Raw genomic sequence first — 24,985 nt, 5'->3', positions numbered from 1 at the left:
CGTCCGAGGCGGAGGACAGTCCTCCATAAAAGGGAGGGGGCTCCGCCATCTCTCGCTCTCTCTGGCTCCTTTCTCCACTGGCTCCTGATGGGGTAAGCAATAAAGTTTGTGCTGCAGAAGATTCCGGTTGCCCTGAGCGTGTTCTTACCAGGGGACACAAAAGCGCGGGCAATAGTTGGGGCCAGAACAACTGAGTTGAATTAGCCAACCAGAGTTCAGAAAGAACTAGAAAGGGTGAGCTTATTCAGGAGTAAGTTTCCGAGATGACAATTCCATCTAGCAAATAAAAATTCTTTTACACCCTTGGGCTCATAGAGAATATGAGATCAACCTGTACTCTGAGATCTTGTCTCCAGGAAAGGGTTAACAAGTGAAGTGCCTCATATTATAGAATTTAAATAATTGCTTAAAGCCAAAACCATTTTGAGCTATGAGGATTATAACAAATATTGAGTACTTCAAATATCATGTTACACACTTAAAATTCATGACAAAAGGATAAATAATGTACAGAAGTGACCATACAGACTTGTCTCTACTGCCACACTTGACTTGTATATACTGCAGCTGGCATAATGGAAAATGATTGTAATCAAAGGTGGACTCAAGGGATCTGGTAACCTCCTCTATTTCATCAGTTTGGAAGATGTGACTACCCTAACTTCTACACTGTGGTGGTAGTCTCATGTGTCTTAGTTAAGGTCTCTACTGCTGTGATAAAACACCATGGCTAAAAGCAACTGGAAGAGGAAAGGGTTTACTTCATTTTACAGATTATGGGCAGGATCTCAAATAGGGTGGGAACATGGAAGCAGGAACTGACCCAAAATCCATACAGAATGCTACTTACTGGCTTGCTCATCCTACTTTCTCGTAGCATCCCAGTACCCACCAAATGTTCACAATGGGCAGAGCTTTCCCACATCAATCAGTAACTAAGAAAATGTACTGCAGGCCAATATGCTAGGGGCATTTTCTCAACTGAGAGTCCCTCTTCACAAATGACTCTAGAGTGTGTCAAGTTGACATAAAACTGGCTAAAATGGCATGTCTATTGAAAACAAAAAATAAATAAATAAATAAACCTCAGAAGTCGCCTAGATTGATAGCACAATGATATGTGTTCTTAAAACTACCCCCCAAAGCCTGCTGTGGACATCTGCTGATACTCTGGGAATACGAAATGTGCAGCACAGGTTTGTGTGTTGATGGCTTGGTCCCCAGGTGCTCACACTATTGTGGGAGATATTTGAAACTACAGGAGATGGGATACAGTACAGGAAGCCCATTACCTGGAGCTTGCCTTTGGGAAACTCTGTCTCAAAGAAGTGTTTAGAAAGATAGCCTTTCAATTTACTTATTGTCATACTCCCCTTGTATTCCATATTTAAAAGCATCAAGCTTTACATATTGAAAATAATGTGTTTAATGACTGTTCCCTTTTGGTGGAAAAAATGCAAAATTCCAAAAACATGAAATTACTCTGGATTAGCTGAGAACAGAACATCTCAGGAACGTCCTGCTCCATACTGTGTCACCAAAGGCTGTGTCTGCGGCTGGCACCAAATCATTCCCTTCCTCCTGTCTCTGGGTCTACATGACTCAGATATAACTACATTGAGAATATGACTACATCTACAGAAAAAAAAATCTATAAATTTTGGCAATAAGGAATGCTGAAAATGAGGAAGAAACAACATAAAATCATGCTGTGCAGAACAACAAATGCCAATCTCTCTCTGGAGAGGGGGCAGGCAGGGCATGGTGGGCAGGCAGGGCATGGTGGGCAGCAGGAACCCAGGTTTATGCAGTGTCACCTTGACCTTTTAGAAGTGTCTCCTGGGGCTGGTGAGATGGCTCAGTGGGTAAGAGCACCCGACTGCTCTTCCGAAGGTCCAAAGTTCAAATCCCAGCAACCACATGGTGGCTCACAACCATCCGTAATGAGATCTGGCGCCCTCTTCTGGAGTGTCTGAAGACAGCTACAGTGTACTTACATATAANAAATAAATAACTCTTTAAAAAAAAAAAAAAAAAAAGAAGTGTCTCCCTCCATGAAAAGCACTTGGTGCAGAGATGTAGGCTGACCAAGGTGCTGAGGACGAGCCACCGTTGAGTGCTCAGTCCTAAATGAGGCTCTATTCCAAGGTACTTAAATAAGGTACTACTCCACTGCTCCAAGGCTCGGGAACATCAGCTAAGAAAATGTTCAAGGCCTAAAAGGCAACTTGGCTTATATATAGGGTACAAAAGGAATTAAAAGGGAAGGGATGTGGGGCAAACTTGATAACAAATAATATTCTCAAATAATATATTTTAAGTTAAAAATAGAGGATAAAAACAATTTTTTAAAAAGCAACTTTGATTTTAAACTTTTTAAAAAGTCTTTTCTTAAGCAGAACACACATCTAATTCCCAGAACCAGGGAGGATGAGGTAGGAAGGCTATAGCAGGTCTGGGGCAGCCATGACACGGTGAGAACAGACTAGCAGGACGGCACGACATCTCAGACTCAAAAAGGTTCTGACCTAAAACACATTCCCTACTGAAGAAAAGGTGTGTGCATGTGTGTGCGTGTAAGTGTGTGTCTGTCTATGTATGTATATCTATATGTATGTGTGAATCTGTGTGAGAGTGTGTGTGTGTGTGTGTGTGTGGAGTATGTGTCTGTGTATCTGTATGTGTGTCTGTGTATGTGCCTGTGCATGTGCATATAAGTGTGTGTACATTTAAGTGTGTGTGTCTCTGTGTGTGTGTCTGTGTATCTGTGACTGTGTTTGACTGTGTGTGCATGTGAGTATGTGTGTCTGTGTGTGAGTGTATATTTGTGAGAATGTGTGGGAGTGGAGAGAGTGTGCATGTGAGTGTGTGTATGTGTGTGTTCAAGACTTTCTTGAACTTCCTTATAAACCAAAACACCAAGCAAAACGAAACTGAACATAAACGCATTACCTAGAAGCAAGTCAGTGCTCTGGTGTAGTCTATAAGTAATAACGTTGATCACTTAGGTGGGAGGCAGTGGGCAAAGACACTTGCTCTCAAGCCTGATGCCCTGAGTTCAATCGTCGGGCCCCTCAAGTTGTCTTCAGACCTTCTCATGCACACAATGGCTCCTTTCCTCTTTGTTCCTGCTCTGCTCTCTCAGTCTCTCGCCCTCACTCTTTCAGGCCCACACTTAAATAAATGTAACAACAATTTTTAAATTACATACTTAAGTTTGGCCAGAGCAAACTTAACTTTCTGATAGCAACTTTCTGATAGGAGACTCACTGTAGATTCAAAGGCTGCCGGGTTAAGGAGGGGCGCGGTGTGTCTGGGTGCGTCAACTTGGCATCACCAAAAACACTGTTAGAAACTCAGACTCACAGGTCCCACTTCAGAATACTGAGTCTCAGAACAATCTTGTTACAATGGCCTTGTGATCCAAATGCAAGTGAAAGTTTCAGGTGCACAGCTGGGAAGAATTCACACATTACATCCTATCAGATATTAACTAATAATTTCCATTTTAAAAAACACTTCTTTGCAACTTCAAGTTTATATTTGTTTTTCGTTGAAGGAAGAAATTTTAGAATACAATTCCCCATTCACGATTCGTGTGATTTTTGTTCTGTTTTTCTGAGACACAAAATTCCTACCAGGGCCTCATCCCCCTGCCTCTACTTCCACAGTACCTGGATTACACCAGGGCCACCGCTTCAGGCTGGGCTCCCTTGTTAATCAAGCCGTCCCAAACAGACAGTAGGAGAGGCCTGCCCTCTAGTGGTAGCTCTTCCAGAGCACAGCCTGTGTCTCCTCACCTTATCTAAAGTAGTTTTATTTTTTACTTGATTCCTTTTCTCAAACACTAAGTTTTCTTCACATCTAAGTAACTTCAAATTAAAAGAATAGCTCACTCTTGAGTGACTTCAGCATGCACCAGGAGGATCCAGATACACAGCCAGTTCCAGCCAGTTCTAGCCTGTCCCAGCCCGTTCCAGCATGGTCTACAGGAGATCTGTCTCCAAAAATGAAAAATGTACAAACAAACAAAAGAGCAGCACACTCCCTATGCAACACTGCAAACTGCGGCTTTCTTTCAAATGAATAAAACTTAGGAGTTGTTGGCATCAGGACCTCCAAATCCTGTGACATCACATAGGCAGGACCTACAGACCTGTTCCCAAGACAACGGCCACCATATTCCCAGAATTCATTTGGCTCACCTTCCACCTTTACCTGCATGACGTCATTATCCATATATATATATATATATATATATATATACACATATATGTGTGTATATATATATGTATATGTGCATATATGTGTGTGTATATGTGTGTGTGTGTGTGTATATATATATATGGAACGCCCCTCCCCCCCTCTCTCTTTCTCTCTGTCTCTTTTCCCCTTCTCTTTCTGCCGCCACCTTCCTTGCCCATCTCTCTCCTAATAAACCTCTTACACGTGGAACTGTTTTGGCCTAGTGAGCTGTGTTCAGACAAGAGCCGCTGTTCTAACACATCAGGATTGACTTGTCTTCTTCCCCAGTGCTAAACTGCTTCTTTTGTGTGCCAAAGAGGGAAAACATTCTACAACCATCAGACTCCACCATTTCTACATTCTGGCAAACATTTCTGTCCAGTATTGGAGTTTGAGTGCAGGGCAGAAAGCACACCGGCCACACTCCCTAAGGCAGCATCATTTATTTCTTGAAAGGGTCTTGTTCACTTCAGGCAGCTAGCCTTTGACTCAAGAAGCTGGCCTGACTCCACCGCCTTCTGTTTCAAGTTGTAAAATGTTTTGTTCTCACCAAACATAAGCGTGTCAGAATGGCCTCATATGCTTTTTTGGGCATTTTCCATGTGAAACAATTCAAGAGCTAAGAGAAGAACAGGTAGGCCTTGTTTTCAGCTGTCCTGGTTATGCACAGGGGAAGAAATGCCTTGTCACTCTCCTTCCACTCAAAGCTGAGGTTCTTCAACTAAAGACAGTGTACCCGGAAAAAAGTTTTACATGATGTCAGAGACTTCATGAGCAAATGAAGGCCAGAAGGAACAATTTCACTTGTGAATTTCTAGCCCACATTGGATGAAAATGTGGGTTGTCACAGAGAAGCTTCACCGTGCAACAGGGTATGGGCAGACACACCCTGGAGGGGCTCAGCATGGGCTCCTAGTCAGAGTCTCCCTCTAACCCTTTATTCAAAGAGACAAATAGTCCTCATCTCTGCCTAGGGAGCCCACCTCTCACAGGACCTGCAGGAGCAGGAGATTGGGATGATCTACTTGAGCAACGTCCATCAGTGTGGCAGGGGTCCGGGAAGGAGCTCATTTGTTTGTTTTGCTGCTGAGGAGAGCACTGGGGCCTCATAAATGCTGAACATAACTACCAGGGAGCCCCAGGCCCAGCCCGAGAGCCTGTGTGGTAGAAGAGTACGTCCTGAACCCCATCACATTACTCTGACAATCCCTTAGGAAATCCATCAAAAGGATTGCACGGAAGCAAAGAATGGTCTGGTGAAAACTAAAAATCCAGTTCAGGCTACACAGTGCTGAGTACATAACCTGAACCACAACAATGCTATGAAAACAACCGCGTGCTGTCCTCACGGCACAATGCTTGCGCTCCAGATGTACAGTAATTTTGTTTATTGTTTCTTGTTTGTTTGTTTGTTTGTTTGTTTGACCAGAGCCATACTTTCATCCAAAGCTAAGGAGGAACTCACTATCTACCCTAGGCTACTCTTGAATTCATGGCAATCCTCCTGCCTCAGCTGCCTGAATACCAAGAGTAGAGGCATGAGCTACCACACCTAGCTAGATCCATAGAATTTAGCTATTTGATTTGGTGATTTGGTGAGAACAAATTGAAAACAGTTAAATCGGCAATTTGAAGATCAGGTCCCCCAAAGATGTCAGACATTTTAAAAGAGTGATCATCAACTTGAAAGGTAGGGGGTGTGAGGAGGCTCTGTGTGGGCAACATTCCATCTCATACAAACCCCAGCTCTCTCTCTCTCCTCTCTCCACTCAACTGTGTCCTTGAATAACCCAACCCTCCTGTCACTCAGGCAAGTGCATCTACAACCTAATCAAGTGTCACTCAGGCAAGTGCGTCTACAACCTAATCAAGTGTTTTGTTCCATTACTCAAAATGTACTTGCACATCACTAACAAAAATATTCTAAATTGGGGGCTGGAGAGATAGCTCAGTGGTAATGAACATTTGTTGCTTTGGTTTGGAGTTTGTTTAGAGATTTATTTTAAGTGTGTGTGTGAGTGTTTTGCATGGATGTATGTATACCCTTTTATACCTGGTGCAGTGCAAGCCAGAAAAAAGATTTCAGATTCCATGGTACTATGGTCATGAGCCGCCACGTTGGAACTCCTGTGCAAGAGCAGCCAGTGTTCCTAACCACTGAGCCATGGCTCCAATCCCACTTTTTACTCTTAAGGAGGACTCAGGTTCAGTTCCCAGCCCATGACAGCTCACAACCATCTAGTCCTAGACAATCTGACATCCTCTGGCGTCCTCAAGCACCTACAGGGACATGGTGCACATACACACATACACAGACACACATGTACATGCACACACACATGTACACACACACACACACACACGTGTACATGCACACACACATACACATGCATCACACACACCCATACATATACATACACCCACACAGAGCAGGGAAGAGAAAGAGAGAGAGAGACACACACACAAATAAATTTTTAAAAAATTATCCCTGCCAAAAGCTAAAATATCACAAAACTCCTAATCACAGTTCTGCAGGTGATAGATGCACATACATGCAAAAACAACCAAAACACCATGCGTTACCACCACAAGCCAGCACCCCAGCTCCTCTTCAACCATGTTTACTGCAGTGGAAAACTATGAGCTATATGTCTGGATGGACATACTGCAGGGAGCCTTTTTATTGCTTGGAAAAAGAAGCATACAAAGGAGGAGGCACTAGTCTAAGTCACAAGTGCCAGCCTTCTCCTTTTCTGGTTTTTACCAAGACACTCAGGAAAGAACTGCTTCTGCCCTGAACATAGACACACTACTTCTCTGGTAATTATCTGCACAATGTCACAACTACTCTCATGGCATTCATATGCTGTTAGTATTATAAGTAATCTAGAATATACAAGGCACACAGAGGAAGTAATCTAGAATATACAAGGCACACAGAGGAATACACATGATGGAACTCACCTGTGATTCTAGCACCTGGAAGTTTGTGCAGAAGAGGCTCACTGTGAATTCAAGGCAAGCCCTGCCCGCAGAGTGAGATCAAAGTCAGCCTGGACTACAGATCTCAAAAATACATACATATAGACAGAGACAGACAGACAGACAGACAGACATTTAAAAAGCAGCCATGCATACAGAGGACATGATATGTGTAGGCTAGACACAACCATTACCCACTTACTCAAAGAACTTGAGAATCTGCCAACGTTACATGTAGTAAGGAGATGACAGATTTCCTGGAATTTATCCTGAAGCCCCGAGATTCTGAGTGAGTGCCTCTACTTGATAAAGGTGATGGCCTGGTAGAATCTGGGAGAGGTTTCTCTCCTCTCAGGTCACGGCTGTTTGTGCCAGAGATCCTGACTTGAAGAGCAATATCACGTCACATTTAACTACCTATCTGTCCCCATCCCGGGGCTCTCTTGTCTAGAAAGAATCCACGCGCACTTTCAACATGAGAGGCTGGGTAGCAGGTTTGCGGTCCACCTTCCTTTAGCACGTACAGCTGGGACTGTCACTAAGATCCAAACTTCATGCTGGCTTTGTGATGGTGGCACTCACCTTCACTTCCAGCAGTCAGAGGCAGAGGCAGAGGCAGGCCATTCTCTTGAGTTCAAGGCCAGCCTGGTCTTCAGGGCAAGTTCTAGGACAGCCAAGGATACACAGAGAAACCTTGTCTCAGAAAACAAACAAACAAACACTTCATGCCACAGAACGTGGCAGGCACCCAGCTCTACCACAAAAGAACTCGCCTCTAATTAGCTTACTAAGGCAAACTCTGTAGAAAACATATAGTCTTAATTACTTTGCTACTGCCACGACAAAACACAAGGCCAGTGACCAAGGCAACTTATAAAATAAAGCATTTAACTTGGGACTCATAGTTTCAGAGAGTAAGTCAATGACCATCATAACAGGGAGCTTGGGGGCAGACAGGGGGACATGGCGCAGGAGCTGAGAGCTTACATCTGATCCACAAGCAAACAGCAGAGTGACGACTAACTAGGAATGGCATGGGATTTTGAAAGCCCACCCCAGTGCCACAGCTCTTCCAACAAGGCCACACCTCCTAATCTTTCCCAAACAGTTCATCAACTGTGGACCAAGCATTCAGACATACAAGGCTGTGGGGCCGTTCTCATTCAAAGGACCACAGATATTTAGAGAGAGTACTGAAGACCTTATAAAAATGCAAGGCATGTGGTTATCAAGCAATTTCATTTTTTAAAGTGTACATTTATTTTAAGTAAATATAAAATTTTTACTAAAATACTTATTTAACTCTTTAAGATTAAAACCACATAATATTCCATTGTAATATGACCAAAGGGTGTAAATCTGACACTTGAAATATCATGTGTATAACTCAAAGCAAATTACCTTTTATACCACCAAAGGGTCCATAAGTCATATTGCAGGCTGTCCTCTGAAGATGGTGCTCATACATTAATTTTATCTGATATTGGTTTCCATGTTCCACATTACCCAATGTCCCTATGAAGAAAAAACAAAGGGACCATTTTAAATCTGTTTATGCAGATTCATATTAATTTCTTCTCATCCTCTGTATCAGCCTCAATTCAATTTTAGTAAAACTAAACATGACAAAACAATAAAAGATACGAACAATTAATACACTGGTCACAGAAAAGGCTAGCACAGTTAAAACTGTGTTTTGAATCTCAGTTAGATTCCAGCACTAGAGAAACAATAAGGCAGGCAGGGAGAGCCTGACCGTGTGTCTCTATTAGACACTCCTGAGTGAGGATAATTATTTAAATGACAGCAAAGCCATCTAATTTCAGTTCTAAAATAAACACCATCACATTTCCCATTATAAACAATAATGGAACAACAAACAAATGACAACTTTAAAACAACTCATTTTCTTGTCCACATCAAAACACCCAACCCCTTCAAATACCATGTCCTATAACTAGGGATTGAACCCTACCACTGAGCTACATTGCCAGACCTTATGTATGCCAACCCTACAATGCCAGTCCTAATTTAACGGAGAAATTTTCCAAACTTCCTTCAACAAGTGAACAGAACAATGTGCTCTATTTGACACCTTGTAAGAAAAATGTCCTTCAAAACAAAGGGTTCTCTCTCCCTCTCTAAAACACAGGCTGCATATCCTACAGTCATATTCTAGTTCTTCCCAAAAAACTCTACCTATATCTACTTTCTGCTGCTAGAATTTCAAGGCTGTCGGCAGAACTACTTGTCGCAGTCAGGCAGGTGAGGGAGCAGTAAGGGAGGCGATAGGAAGGGAAGGACTTAGAAAGTAATGTTCCCGTAAAGAAGTACCTCTCAGAATGCAAACACTGAAGGCGATGTTAGAGTCAGTTAAAGCAAAAGAAATGGGCCATTTGATGATTAAAACCATCTAAATTTCCCCATGGTTAGATATATCTATAATCCCAGAGCTTAGGACAGTGAGACAGGGAGCTCATGAGCTACTTAAGACCTCTCTCAAAAAGAAAAAGACTGAATGAGCACATTTTCAAATGAGCATCTATTGCTTTGTGGGTTTTGGTTTTTGGTTTTTGGGGGTTTTTTGTGTGTGGAGTGGGTTTCTATGTTCAAAAAAATTTGCCAACAAACCCTAAAACTACAAGAATATATTTTTCTGCATTTTAAAATAGAAACGTCATAATTGTTCAAATAAAATCCTAACGTTTTTCCAAACTCCAAACAATACTGAAACCAGGGCCTCAGAGCCAGATACTATAGGCACCCAATCCTGGCTATCTAATATGTCTCTTGAAAACTTGAAAGGCTCTCTAAAATTGCAAAGTTTCTCTAAAATAGCCAATATCTCATAACTGTGTGTCTTAGTCAGAGTTTCTGTTCCTGCACAAATATCATGACCAAGAAGCAGTTGGGGAGGAAAGGGTTTATTCAGCTTACAATTCCATGTTGCTGTTCATCACCAAAGGAAGTCAGGACTGAAACTCAAGCAGGTCAGGAAGCAGGAGCTGATGCAGAAGCCATGTAGGGATGTTCTTTACTGGCTTGCCTCCCCTGGCTTGCTCAGCTTGCTTTCTTATAGAACCCAAGACCACCAGCCCAGGGATGGCACCACCCTCAAGGGGCCCTCCCACCCTTGATTCCTAATTGAGAAAATGCCTTACAGCTGGATCTCATGGAGGCATTTTCTCAACTGAAGCTCCTTTCTCTGTGATGACTCCAGCCTATGTCAAGTTGACATACAAAACCAACCAGCACACTGTGGCTTCCCATAAAATTAAAATAAGTTATATACATTCTTCCTTGAAGAGAGATCAACCAGAGTACAGTCAGAATCAGATCAAAACCAAAGATAGACTTTGTCAGATTTCTCGGCTCATGATCTTCACAGCTCCTGAGGGCTTCCCTCAGTATACTCTTCATCAGCCCACACAGATTATAAGCTCAGTCAGGTTCCAGTCCAAGGCTCCTGCCTTCCTTGGTGATGGCCCCATGGTACTGGCATCTCTAAAATGCTGGAGTCTCTGAAACTGGGCTGCACCTTCACCAATAACCTTTCCAGGGACCCTGACTCTACCACATGGTCCCAAGTCTCAACTTCTCTCCATGACCCCCTCAACCCTGGGCTTTGACATTTATTGATGGCCTTTCCCAGCTTCTCTTCAGGGACTCCAGCCATGCAACCAAGTGCCAGTGCTCTCCATGACCCCATAATGCTTCCAAAACCAAATTCAGCCACCAACATGTGGTAGCCTTGGCCCTCTAGACAGCAGCTTGTGTGCTGAGTCCAAAGAAACATTTCCTCAGAAAACTCATTTCAATGATGCTCAAGTCTCTTCTCAATCACAGCTGAGTCTCCATCCACAGTGAGAAGCTCCAATTGTCCCAATAAAGCAGAGGTTTAACTTTAGTAGCTCTTAATTCAAAATATCAATGACCCTCATACAGTCTTTAAAGGCACTCTCAAAGTTCCCTATGAGACTGTACAAGCCAGGCCTCCATTGTCTGCATCACTCTGAAAATTCTTCTCTTCCAAACTCCCACAGAACATACCACTAAGATCTGAGCATTCAACAACTTCTCTAGCAAAAAGTCCTAAAGTCTTCCCACAACTGTCTTAAGTCTCAGTTCATCTGCTGTAAACAAACACCATGACAGGAAAAGCATTTAACTGGGGGACTGGCTTACAGTTTCAGATGCTTAGTCCATCATCATGATGGCAGAAAGCATGGTAGCCAGTAAGGCAGGTATGGTGCTGAAGTAGTTGAGAGCTATATCCTGATCTACAGTCCTCAGGCAGAAAGAGAGAGAGAGAGAGAGAGAGAGAGAGAGAGAGAGAGAGAGAGCGCTTTTGAAACCTCAAAGTTTCACTCACAGTGACACACTTCCTCCAGCAAGGCCACACCTCCCAATCCTTCTTGAATTGTGCCCCTCCCTGAAGACTAAGCATTCAAATAGATGAGCCTATGAGAGCCATTCTTATTCACACCCCCACAACAATTCTTCCCCAGAACATCAGCAGGTCTGCCACAGCAATACCCCATGACCTGGTTCCAATTCCTAGGGTTTTCAGTTCTATGATTAAACACTAAGATCATCATCAACCTGGGGAGGAAATGGCTTATTTCAGCTTACAACTTTCTAGTCATACTGCACTGCTAAGCAGCACAAACTTAAGGCCAGAACTTGAAAGCAGTGGCTAATGCAGGCACCAGGGAGGAGTTCTGATTACTGGCTTGCTCTCCACTGTTTACTCAGCCTGCTTCCTTAAAGCACCCAGGATCACCAACCCAAATGTCACATCACATAAAATGATCTGGGCCCTCCCACATCAATCATCGATTAGAAAAATTTATCCCAGGTTTCCCACAGGCCAGTCTGCTGGGCGTATTTTCTCAGTTGAGGTTTACTCTTTCCTAATGTCTCTAGTTTGTGTCTACTTGACATAAAACTGGGTAGCACTTTATTAAAGATCCTACAAACTGTTTGACCTTGGCTAAGGAAAGTACCATGACTGTGAAGAATGCTTGATCATTCATGTTTCTTTGTGCTCTGTTCACAACACTAAGAAGTGGAGTCAGCTTAGATGTCTATCAACAGATGAACAGGTAATAAAAGGTGAACATATACAACAATGAGATTTTGTTCAGCTGTAAAGAAAATTGAAAATGTACAATTAACAGCTACTGATAGTACGAAGAATTATTAAGTGTTGAGTGATCAGCCCTTGAAAGGGTATTTATTTATACCACTCCCTCTAAGACTCAAGGAACATCAAGGAAGAGAGAAGAAAGAATTTAAGGCCCAGATGATAGGGAGGACTACAAAATGCAATCTTTAGGAAATGACACCTCCATTATAACCATGATCTTAGAGTGGCTGTGGTTGTCTGCACTGGTACTGTAAGGTAGAAAATTTAAGTTTGATCCCCTAGACCAAGTTGGATCCAAGAAAAAAAAAAAAAAATAGTTGGTCCCTGAAGCAGCCGGTTCTGAGAACTGGCTGACCACAGAACAGGTAATTACACAAGCCAGTTCAGTGACTGTTCCAGGACCTGGCTGACCACAAAAGTTAGATTAAAATCTTGAGAACAATCTTGAGAAGCAGGGAGTTTCCATTTGTGATTTTTAGTACCCCCTTGTGATTTTTCACTGGTAGTCTCGGTATTTTCCAATAACACCTCCCTACCCACTTGGGTTGTAGTTTTTTCCTTTAAGTACCCCCTTTCCCAGCTACTCAGTGTCGAACTCCTCTACCCCCGTGTGGGATACGAGTCAACCCCAGCACGCTGTTTCCTGTCAATAAACTTCATGCGATTTGCAGCAAAGATGGTTTCTTTTGAGTTCTTGGGGGTTCGTGTCATTCCAAGACTTGAATGAGGGTATCCCCTCTTCAGGGGTCTTTCAGTATCACCTAAGACTGGCCCTGTCAACAATCAGTCATGGGTCAGGGAGTGACTCGTGAGTCCTTTACCTCCCTGATGAACAAATGGCTACTTCTGGTCAGTTTTGGAGAAGGGATAGTCACTGTCTCTCATTGTATAGACACTGGTGAGCATCTAAGGACAGTTCTAAACCTGTTATTACTGTGCCAGCTAGTTTTTACATCAATCTGACACAAGCTAGAGTCATCTGAGAGGAAGAAAATTCAACTGAGAAAATACCTCCATAAGATCCAACTGTGTAGCCGGGCGTGGTGGCACACGCCTTTAATCCCAGCACTCGGGAGGCAGAGGCAGGTGGATTTCTGAGTTGGAGGCCAGCCTAGTCTACAAAGTGAGTTCCAGGACAGCCAGAGCTATACAGAGAAACCCTGTCTGGAAAAACCAAAAAAAAAAAAAAAAAAAAAAAAAAAAATCCAGATCCAACTGTGTGAAAGCATGCCTTGAAAGACACTTTCTCAATTAGTGATTGATTATAGAGGAGCACTATGGGTAAGAACAGCACTGGAAGTCCTGGGTTCTATAAGAAATCAGGCTGAACAAGCCATGAGGAGAAAGCCAGTAAGCAGCACCCCTCCATGGCCTCAGCATCAGCTCCTGCCTATAAATCTCTTACTGCCTTTGACTGATCTATGATACAGAAGAGTAATATAAATAAACCCTTGCCTCCCCAATGTGCTTTTGCTTATGGTGTTTCATCACAGCAATAGAAAATCTAACTAAACAGTTACACAGAGAACACTGTTTAAACTCAGTGAGTCAAAAAAGAAAAGCCATGCATGTGTGAAGGTTGAAAGGGGTCAGAGGGAAGTAAGAGAAGGCAGGAGAATGTAGCCAGAATGTATCATATACAAGCATGAAATTGTTCCAAAAACTGATTAATAATGATGATAATAATATATAATAAATAATATATTATGTTATAATTATATATATAATATATTATAATATATTGTGTATTATATTATAGTCTCAGTAAAGACCTCTAAAAGTCAAAAAGGCCTAGGCAGACTCTAAGAGACCACGAATGTCAGCCCAGACTACTACTATATCCAGCAAAACTTTCAGTCACTATAGATGGAGAAAACAAGATATTCCATGACAAAAACCAAATTTAAATAATATCTATCCACAAATCCAACCCTACAGAAGATACTAGAGGAAAACTCCAACAAGGTGAACACCTAAGAAAATACAGGAAATAAATAACCCACACCAGCAAACCAAAGGAAGGGAAATGTATACACACATACACACACACACTACTACCACCACCACCACCATCAAAATCACAGGAATTAACAATTGCTGATCATTAATATCTCTCAACATCAATAGACTCAATTCCCCAATAAAAATACACAGACTAATAAAATTGATGTGAAAACAGGATCCTTCATGCTGCTGCATACAAGAAACACACCTCAGCCATAAAGACAGATTCTACCTCAGAGTAAAGGGCTGGAAAAAGCTTTCCCAAGCAAATAGAACAAAGAAACAAGCTGCAGTAGCCATTGTAATATCTAATAAAATAGACTTTCAACCAAATTTAACCAAGGATACTTCATACTCATCAAAGGAAAAATCCATCAAGATGATAACTCAATTCTGAACATCTATGCCCCAAATGCAAGGACACACACATTTGTAAAACAAACATTATTATAGCTTAAATCACACATATAACCCCACATGCTAATAGTGGGAGACTTCAACACCCTACTCTCACCAATGGACAGATCTTTGAAACAGAAACTAAACAGAGAAATAATGAAACTAACAGAAGTTATGAATCAAATGAACCTAACAGATATCTATAGAACATTTCACCCAAACACGAAAGAATAGACCTTCTTGTCAGCACCTCACAGCACCTTCTCCAAAACTGACCACATAGCTGATCAAAAACCAAGCCTCAACAGATACAAGAAAATTGAAATAACTCCTTATCAGATCGCCATGGGTTAAAGCTGGAATTCAACAACAGAAACAACAGAAAGCCTATAAACTTATAACATATTATATAACTTATTTTATATTATATTATAATTTTATTCAATTTATTATTAATGTATATAATATATGAGTACATTGTATTGATATATTTAACAATATGTAATAACTTAATATTTTTATCATTTTTATTGTAGAGATAAAATTATCTTGGGATCTCTCTGGCCCAGTTGAATAGCCATTTACCACTAAACACTTGCTCTGACCTACCTACCTCTAGACCATTCCATAGAACGTTTGGAATGTGTCACTAAGCTTGACATGCACCAGCCCACACCAACTTTGAAACTAAAAGTAATAAAGAGCATGAAAGCCCTGGAGATTCCCAGTCCTTTCTCAAGTCCACCACCTGATGACACTTCCACCATGTATTTCATAACTTGGGACTTTGTTTTCTTGAATTATTGTAATTTGTAAGAAAATGGCCCCATAGACTCATAGGAAGTGTCACTATTAGATGTGGCCTTGTTGAAGGAAGTGTGTCACTGGGGAATGGACTTGAAGGTTTCAGAGGCTCAAACCAGGCCCACTCTCTTCCTGCCACCTGCTCATCCACACATAGAACTCTCATCTCCTTCTCCAGCACTGTGTCTGCCTCCATAACATGGTGCTTCCCACCATGATGATAATGGACTAAACCTCTGGAACTGTAAGCCAAACCCAAATTAAATGGTTTCCTTTATAAGAGCTGCCATGGCCATAATGTCTCTTCATAGATATATAAATCCGAACTAAGACAATTATGATAGATCAGATAACCAGGGCAATGTCTGACTCAGAATAAACTGTTTTCTTATTTCCTTAAAGCTGAGTTACGTCAACGCTGACATGCATCTGGAATCTCAGGTATTCCTCACAGAGCTGAGGTAGGAAGGGGCCTTGAGTCCAGAAGTTTAAATGACTATGATCAACACAGCAAAGAAGAGGAAGAAAAGAAGGAGGACGAGGAAGAGGGGAAGGAGAAGGAGGAGGAAGAGGAAAGAAGAGCAAGGGGAGGGAGAGGAGAAGGAGGGGGAGAGCAAGGAGAGGAAGAGAAAAGGAAAGATGGGACAAAGTAGGGGGCAAGAGATAGAGTCAGGGTAAGAATTTGGTGGCAAAGAAGCCATCCCACTGGAGTGTACCAGAGCATGCCATGCTTTTGCATCTGGTCTTGAATCTCTAAAAACAGAGCTTACAACTTTCCTTTCTGGAAAATAAGTTAACCCCTCCTGGGTTGTTTGTTTGTTTTTGGTTGGTTGGTTGGTTGGTTGGTTGGTTGGTTTTGCTTGTGTGTATGTTTGTTTGTTTGTTTGTTTGTTTGTTTGTTTGTTTGTTTTTCTTAGGACAGGGTCTCTTTCTGTAGCTGGAGCCAGTCTTGAACTCATTCATCTGGCCTCAGCCTTACAAGTGCTACAATTACAGGCATGTACCATAGAATTCAGCAGAATATTATATATAAAGAAAGTCTTCTTTTATAAAGGAGTTTCTTCTGTGGACTGAATCTGCATAGCACAGTTTCTTTAATTTTTTTAATGCCCGTTTATTTTATGTATATGAGTACACTGTAGCTGTCTTCAGACACACCAGAAGAGGGCATCAGACCCCATTACAGATGGTTGTGAGCCACCATATGGTTGCTGGGAATTGAACTCGGGACCTCTGGAAGAGCAGTCAGTGCTCTTAATCACTGAGCTATCTCTCCAGTCTGTTTCTTTAATTTTTTAAATTGTTTTTTATTTGTTGGGTAGGTATATACCACATATGTGCAAACTGAAAAGGACATTTTTTCCACTGATATACCTATTCAGTGGCCCACAATACTTTTCTAAATACACTTTCTCTTTCCTTTGCTTCAGAACTGAACCCTGTATGGTTTCAGATCTATAGGAAACTAAGGATCTACACAGCAAATGACCCGACCACCTTCCTGGATCAGACACATGAGATGCTTCCATATATACACAGTCACTGCACACATCAAGAAACTTTCCCCCTTTGGTAATTTGTCTTTGGCCAATCTAATGCACAAGGTCTTCACTTAAATGCCTTACATAGGTAGAAGGAAGAACTGGTTTCCTTCTCTATGTTCTTCACCTCTCTCAGTCTGGCACTAGAAGGTAGAAGGATGTGCTAAATTAAAACTAAACCTGGCCTGAATCTAGCAGTACATCAGCACACTGTGAGTCTAACTTGGAAGCCATCTCCACCAACCACAACAGCCAAGCTTCAACCAAAACCATGGATCAGTGCACGTTCACATGTTGCAAATGATAAGCTATAGCCAACAGAGCTACTGCACTGCTGCACTGCTGCACTGCTGCACTGCTACCTGCTACACTACAGAGGAGATCTCTGAATCTCTCCTGTTTCTGAGTTCTGCCCAAGTCCCAACTCGTTCCTCACTCAATCGTGTGCTGCAGAAGTGAATGCTTCTAGAGTATTTCAACAGAGGGAAGAAGCAGCAACAGGATGGCAGTCTAGAGCAGAGCCACTGCTACTCAGCCCCATGCCCTAGAAAGGTTACCTTTCACATGCCAATTTAAGAAAATATGGGTGTAGAAGCCATCTGGGGCAGTAAATAGTAAAAGTATTGAGGCGCCAAGAAAATCAGACACGTGGGGGTGGAGGTGGGGTTGTAAATAGCTAAGTAAGTCACTACACGGACCTAAGGAGAGTTCCAGTTCTCAGAGAAGTTTCCAGAGGCAACACAAGCTCCACAAGCCATTCTGCACTCACACCCAGGGCCCCCCACTGAATGTAGAGAGTGCTCATGCACACCTTCCAGTCTGCAAGAAACGAGCATTTACATAGCTGATGACGTAACCATGCTTTAAGGTCAGACATATTGGATGCTCCTATATATTCAATACGCATGCTGTAGGTTTTTCCTTGGCTAATCCGTCTTTGGCCAATATAATACCTAACACCTCCCCTAAAGAACCTTCATTATATAGAGGGAATACTTCGTTATATAGAGGGAATACTTGGGGTGTTTCTTTCTCTACACTTTTCACATCTTCAATCTGGCATTGGAAAGTGGGAGAGCTGGTATGCAAATGAGACCCTTCTGACTCCAATTCCAACGTGATGTCTTCAGCTCCAAGCTACAGCTCCTGACTGTAACTGTGGTGGCACTCGGCCTTACTCTGCCTACTTCTGTGTCCAACTCTGCTTCCCATAGTACCGTCCACCCCAAAGAAATAACCCATTGGCAATGAACTCGGGGTTAGGCTGTGTTGACTTCATATTAAAGTTGGCCTGAGGATAGCTCCTTGAGTTCATATGAAACAAAGAACAATCTAACAGTATATCAACAAACTCCAACTTAGGAGTAGCCTCTGCCAATCATAGCAGCCAAAAATGGCCCAAAGGTGGGACAAACTTAAGAATTCATATTAGGAAACATAAGACAAAGGGTAAATAATTAAACAAATTAGACCTAAACTTGAAGCAAGAGAAAGAAACTGGCCAGGCAGTTAGAGGAGAGACTTTCAAGACCAGCAACTCTACTTCTTGTCTTTCACCATCAGTCAGTCCCATCTCAAGCAGAAGCTGGAAACAGCCTTGGTTCTATCCCAAAATTTGTCCTAGTCAGAGGCCAGAAGCAGCAACAGCACTGAGGGTACTTATTGTGGGAAATATCTAGAGCTAGCCCCTGCCACAGGTGATCTCACTGGCACGGTCTCTAGGCCCACCAACTCGCCAGCCCTGCTAGGCCCCATGGCTCCCACCAAGCCATCTCTTGGATGGAACCCCAAATTCCTCTCCCTTTCATGCAATGCCCCACACCCCTGGTTAGCCATCTCAACACCTAATTACCTGGTAGAATCAAGACTCTTAATGCTTAATTAGCCACTCAGATTTATGTATCAATAATAACACAATTTACAAGAAGTCAATATAATAATTTCAGAGCCAAATGATAATGATAAAGCAATTATTCTAACCTTTTGATAACACCAGTCAGCCTCCATTCTGGTTCTCCCTCTCCTCCTCAGACCTCTCTCTCTATCTCCTCAACCCTTACTCTGCCTCCCTTCTCCTGTCCAATCACAAGCCTCCCACTGCCCTAATGTGAAAATCCTACCACAGGAACTGGTTCATGTTCTCTCTGGTTTCTTGTTTTCATCTTTTTCTCCTCTTAGATAGCAACCTAAATGAGCCCAGGTACCTATGTGAGACATCCAAAGCCATAGTCCAAGACACCAGGATGGAGACACATGATCACCTCATGGGTGGGTCACTGGGCTGACCTGCTCATCCTCCCAAGCCAGTAAGGACTCCCTAACCCCTCCAGCCTCGGGGTATGAATGAGGCCTGCTTGTTTTCTCCCTTCTAAAACTCACACCCACGTCTGAAATTCATCCTTCAAGTCCTAAAGCGGTGGCTGTTGACAGACCAGGAACCTAGACCCTCTGAGCCCCAACACACATGCCTTTTACACTCAGCTGAGGCTGGAAAACCTCCATCACTCAAGGGTACACTACCACATCCGCCTTCCCCCACTTCCTCCTCCCAAATATCAAAATGTCACTAGAACTTGGGTTGAATCGGAATTCCAAATACACTGATAAACTTCCAAAATTAAGGCAACACCACCCAAAACTCAGTGTAGCTGGAAACAGTGGGTATACCTTAAATCCCAGCACTGAGGAGGCTGAAGCAAGAGGATCTCTGAGTTCAAGGCTAGCCTGGTCCAAATAGTGAGCTTCAGGCCAGTCAGAGCTACTACTGATATTCCATCTCAATAAATAGATAAATAGATATTTTTAAAATAAAAATAAATTTTATAAAAATGGTACAATTGCAGAGAATAAAGACAACTTACTTTCCTTTGATAACTCTTTTGGAATGAAGGCAACAGTTAAGAATCTAAATTTTCTGAGCATTTTTTTCTTTTAGAAAAGTATCAGTGACATAAATATTAAAATTATTTGTATTACCAAAAATAAATCATATGAGATATATAGGATGAATATATGATTCTAGTCTACATAAGACAATCTCTATTTTAAAATATCTCCAAAAATTCTCCAATAATATCAAAGGTAAAAGAAACAAATTATAGGTCTTCTAATAAGTTTTCAGTGCAATTTTAGATAAGCAATCTAGAAATGTTTAAGTAACCCAGAGCCATCACATAGTAAGTATATAATTAGATCACATGAGCACAGGCAAAAATAATGGAGGACATCTTTTTCCCACTCCAATGGCCATCATCAAAATTCTATCAATAAGTCAGATTCCTGTAAACACTTATTGTAACATACATAATTTTTGAAAAGAATATTTAAAATAATGTAATCACTATAAATTCAAGCATCTAAGGCTAGAAAGGGGGCTCAGTGGTTACAGGCACAGCATTTGCTGCTCCTACAGAGGACCCACATCATGTGGCTCAGAGCCACGTGTGACTCCAGCACCAGCGGAATCTGATGCCCTCCCTTTGAATTCCAAGGGCACCTACGCGTACATATGCACACACTCAAACACAGACACACACATACACACACTTTTTAAAGATGTATTTTTAACTAAGTTTCAACATCCCAGCTCAGAAACTAAAGCCCATCAGGAAATAATATAAGTCAGATGTGGTAGCTCACACCTGTAACCCAGGAAGCTGAGGCAGAAGAATCACAAGTTTGAGCGCGCGCGCGCACACACACACACACACACACTCACTCACACACACACACACACACCATTGGCTACATTATTCAGAGGAGGGAAAGTGGGGGAAGAAGAATAGAAAGAATAGAGGAACCTTTAGATCATCAAGACGTTGATTTTACACATACACTTAAAGGCACAGTATCCAAGGTTAGAAAGTCCACCCAGGAACCTCTGACTGTGTAGGCCTACTCGTTACTTCAAGGGAATTACTTCAAAGACTGAACTGACTTTAAGTCTGTTTTCAGAAGCATGGCGACTACAAAAGAACTTCATGAAAGCATACCAAGGTTCTGGGTTCAACCCTAAATACCACACAAATAAGAAAGGGTGGAAAGGAAAGAGCTCAGAGACAGGGAGTGAGAAAAGAATGTCAGAGGCAGCCGACATTGTCATCTGTCAACACCCAGCATTCTCTTCAGCTACAAGTGCCTGCGCTTCCCCTGCGCTGGAAGAGTCAGCTCACAGCTCCTCCTGGAACCTTAAGGAATGTAACCAAAAGAATAAAAACATCTCCCCTAAACCATCAGCCTGTTAATACTACAAAAGGCCACAGAAATGAGAGGCAGGGGAGTCGGGTGGACATAAGGAAATGTGGTTTGGACAATTCCTGGTCTCCAGGGAATATAAAGCTTTTAAATGAATGCATAGGAGTAAAAAGCAACACCCCTACCATTCCCTTAGCAAATCTCTCTTATTTCAACACGAACTCAAAGAAGCACACTGGTTTTCCCCTAACAAACAGTGACCAAGCAAATTTCTTTACTGAGCTCTTGCATAAACATGGTATCGCTGGTCTGTGCCCTACACCCCAGTGTTATTTTATCAGCTCCTGTCTTGCTAGCCATAATTAAAACGGGCCAAGGAATGCGCAGAGTCTAATCTATCTCCTTGCTTTTAGACTCCCCACAGGCCAGAAGGAACAGATTATCTCAGGTCAGGGAATAACCAGCTGGGGACAAGTTCTCTTCCGTAGCCTGTGAAACCCAGATAGGAAAGTATCACGTGCAGCTCTGACAGAGTCCAGAAGAACAGAGCAGAAACCGGAGGCTCACCACGTTCTGGAACATAGGGTGAGTTAAAAGTCAGCTTGAGCTGAAGTAAGGTCCTCTCCCACAGCTAAGCAAAATGCAGAGAGCGACACTCAGCCCTAAACAGACATCTGTATCATATCCCTGCCCTACAGCCCAAGGCTCAGGAAACATCACCAACAAGGGAGCAGATACACTGTAAGAACCAAAAGTTGTATGAAAGATGCTATGAAATGCTGTGTTCTGGACATGACTGGGCCATTGCACACACAAACTCAGCACCTGCAGTTGTCAGCACAAGACTTACATAAAATCAAGCCAGTTAAAACTCCAACACAGAGAGAGGGGTCCCATGAGACCCCACCTGTGCCTACATGTATGTCTTTGCATTTCATGGATGCCCAAAAGCATCAGATTCCCTGAGACTGGAGTTGCAGGTTATCATGAGCCATGATGTAGGTTCTGGGAATCAAACCTGGGTCCTCTGGAAGAAAAGTAGCGTTTGTACCCTTTAGCCATCTCTGTAGCCCCTAGAATAATTTTTTTAAGATCCTGTCTCCAAAAAAGAAAAAAACCCAGAATTAATAGAGCAACCTATATCATTTCATTATTATTAATATTTATTATTATTCCGTACTAAGTACATGCCCTTTCACTAGAGAAAAGCAGGCCTCTGACTCTAAATGCCCTGCCTCAGCGTCAGCATGCTGGGATTGTAGGCGAGCACCTCATGGCCACCCAGGAACACATTTCACCATGACACCAGTGTGCATTCACTTCGTCAGACCTCTGATAAAGACAGGTGACAGTGGTGACAGAGGGGAACAACAACGACAGCCCTGCCACAGGACGAGGTGGCCCACAGCTGTGACTACAGCACTTGGACACAGAGACACAGAGGAGGACTGGCCAGAGAGGGCCACATGGCCTAACAGTGAGTTCTGAGCCAGCCTGCACTGCTACTAAAACCCTTTCTCAAAAATCAATCTATCAATCAATAAAGATGAGCGACTGTCGCCTGCTTCAATGCCACCCATCAATTTCTAGTTGTTTTCTACCATCTACCATGCCCCTAGGTACCAAGGCTGCCTTTAAAAGTTAACAGACATTTGCCCCTGAAATATCCTGAATTTTAATAAGGGCCAAAATGCTAAAAAACCAAGACACTACAGACTGCACACTAAACTCGTACCCACAGGACCAAATCATGGAACAAAACCAAGTTTGCCTCAAACTCAAGGGTCTTGAGGTCTGACTGAGTGAGGACAAGAAGCCAGGAACTAAAAGAGAAACACCTGAGGCTGACCAAGGAACAGACCTTTCACACCTGTGACTCAACAGCTAATCACCTGTCGCCATGGCTGAGCATCTCTTAAGCTTCAGGGGTCCTGGGGAACCAGAGCCTCCTGCAGTTAGTCACAGGCAATTGTGGACACAATTCCTGACAATGTCGAGATTATAGGAAACCCTCTGATAAAAACAGGAACACATAAGAATAGTGGACCAGGAAATGTACAGACAAGAATAATGGCTGGCAGAGAGGCTAACAGAGACTAGGAAGCCCTCGCACAAACACCATCTACTCTTCCACCAAGCACCCAGCTTGTGACATACCTCCCACAGAGAAGAGCAACCTCTTACCTGAGACGGAGTAGACACAGAGCTTCCGGGAGTGCAGCACAGCCAGATGAAGCATCTCGGTGCCCCTGTGGAAGGGAAAGTATCAAAAGCCTTTAAGTGTTATTTCAGATAGAACCTCAAAGTTACAAATTATCTTCAAGAAGGTCTCATAACTGCAGCTACTAAGAGTTAATAGAACACTTCATAGACATAGGTCTAAGCTGAGAAATAATCACACCAGTGGGTACCTGCCACTGACTCAAACTGTGCAAGGCTGAGTTGGGGCAGCCAGCGTCTCATCAGAGCCATCCAGGTCTACAGAGGGAGCTAAATGAGAGAGGATGAAGGGGGCAACCAGGCATGGTGGACACATTAATTATAGCCCTGAGGGCAGAGGCAGGCAGATCCTGTGAGTTCCAGGCCAAGCCAGTCTACATACTGTTGATACATAGCAAGACCTGTCTCTAAAAAAAAAGTAAGAAGAGCAGGGACTGGGGGGGTAGAAGGGGCTGACGAAAGAGGAGATGAAACTCAGGGCCCTAAAGAACCAGGTCTGAGCCTCTGTGAGCCCGCTGCACAGCAGGTTCTTCCAAGCTCTGCTTCTGCCTCTGACCAACTCACTCACCTATGACTTTCCACAAGTCACCTAATCTTCCCAAGCCTATTTCTCCCTCTGGAAGATAAGAGGTTTCAATTAAATTGAATACAAGCTGGGGGAAGCACCTGGTAGCACAACTAAGCTCATGCTGTCGGTATTAACAATGGCACAGGTGTCTTCCAGACCCCAATTCTCTTTAGAAGTGTTGAAAACTCTCAGCTTTCACTGAGTCTCAAATGGAAATAAAATACCCCTGTCTGCACTGCCCCTCCTACCACATGCAGCGGTTACCAGAGGCAGAGGCAGGACACAGAACAGAGACCCTTCATTCACAGTCTTCAAGGGATCACAATGGGCGCTAATGAGGAAGGCTTTGATTGACTGAGGACTGCAGTCATAACTGAGGACTGCAGCCAGACTTGGGAGGTAACTGTTGTCTGGTTCTGGGCTTCTAGCCAGATCTACACAAGCTTTCAAGAAAAGCCAGAAAGCAAATATTTTATGTAAAACATCCTGGTTCTTTTAAATTAGTAGCTCTTTTAAATTTAAAACACTGCATGCAATTGTGCGCGTCTCTGTTGCAGACTCAGTGGGAAGTACGAGGAGCATGATTAAAGTCTGAAGGCGGCTCTGCTGATGCACCTTCCTTCTCCACATGTGGCACCCTCCTCACAGAGTAAGAACTGCACAGGGTCACGTGTGCACAGCACTGGGCAAGAGCTCGGCAAGTCTCATCCTCTGCTCTCCTGCCACAAAAGTGTGACCTACGCCACTCAGTGTGACCTACCACAGACTCAATAGTGCTTTCAGAACTCTGTGGACCTGGGTGCAATACTTTATCCTTGTTCCAAAAGAGTCAAGATGGCATGAAAAGAAAGCACGGCCCAGAGTGAGACACAACGGGTC

General features: G+C 42.8%; 1 protein-coding gene across 7 annotated transcripts in view; it reads right to left on the bottom strand.

Annotated features, from left to right (window-relative positions):
* Bbs9 (Bardet-Biedl syndrome 9) overlaps window positions 1-24,985 on the bottom strand; it is a 406,692-nt gene that overhangs the window by 342,787 nt on the left and 38,920 nt on the right. For all 7 annotated transcript variants that reach the window (XM_029481549.1, XM_029481548.1, XM_021173327.2 and 4 more), the window contains 2 exons: window positions 23,503-23,567; window positions 8,629-8,742 (listed from right to left, as the gene is read on the bottom strand). In XM_029481549.1, coding sequence (XP_029337409.1) covers window positions 8,629-8,742; window positions 23,503-23,567 — 179 coding nt within the window. The remainder of the gene's footprint in view (window positions 1-8,628; window positions 8,743-23,502; window positions 23,568-24,985) is intronic.

This window comes from Mus caroli, chromosome 9 (assembly GCF_900094665.2).
Source record: "Mus caroli chromosome 9, CAROLI_EIJ_v1.1, whole genome shotgun sequence".
In the NCBI taxonomy this organism is placed as follows: domain Eukaryota; kingdom Metazoa; phylum Chordata; class Mammalia; order Rodentia; family Muridae; genus Mus; species Mus caroli.
This window is presented reverse-complemented; position numbering and strand designations above follow the sequence as displayed.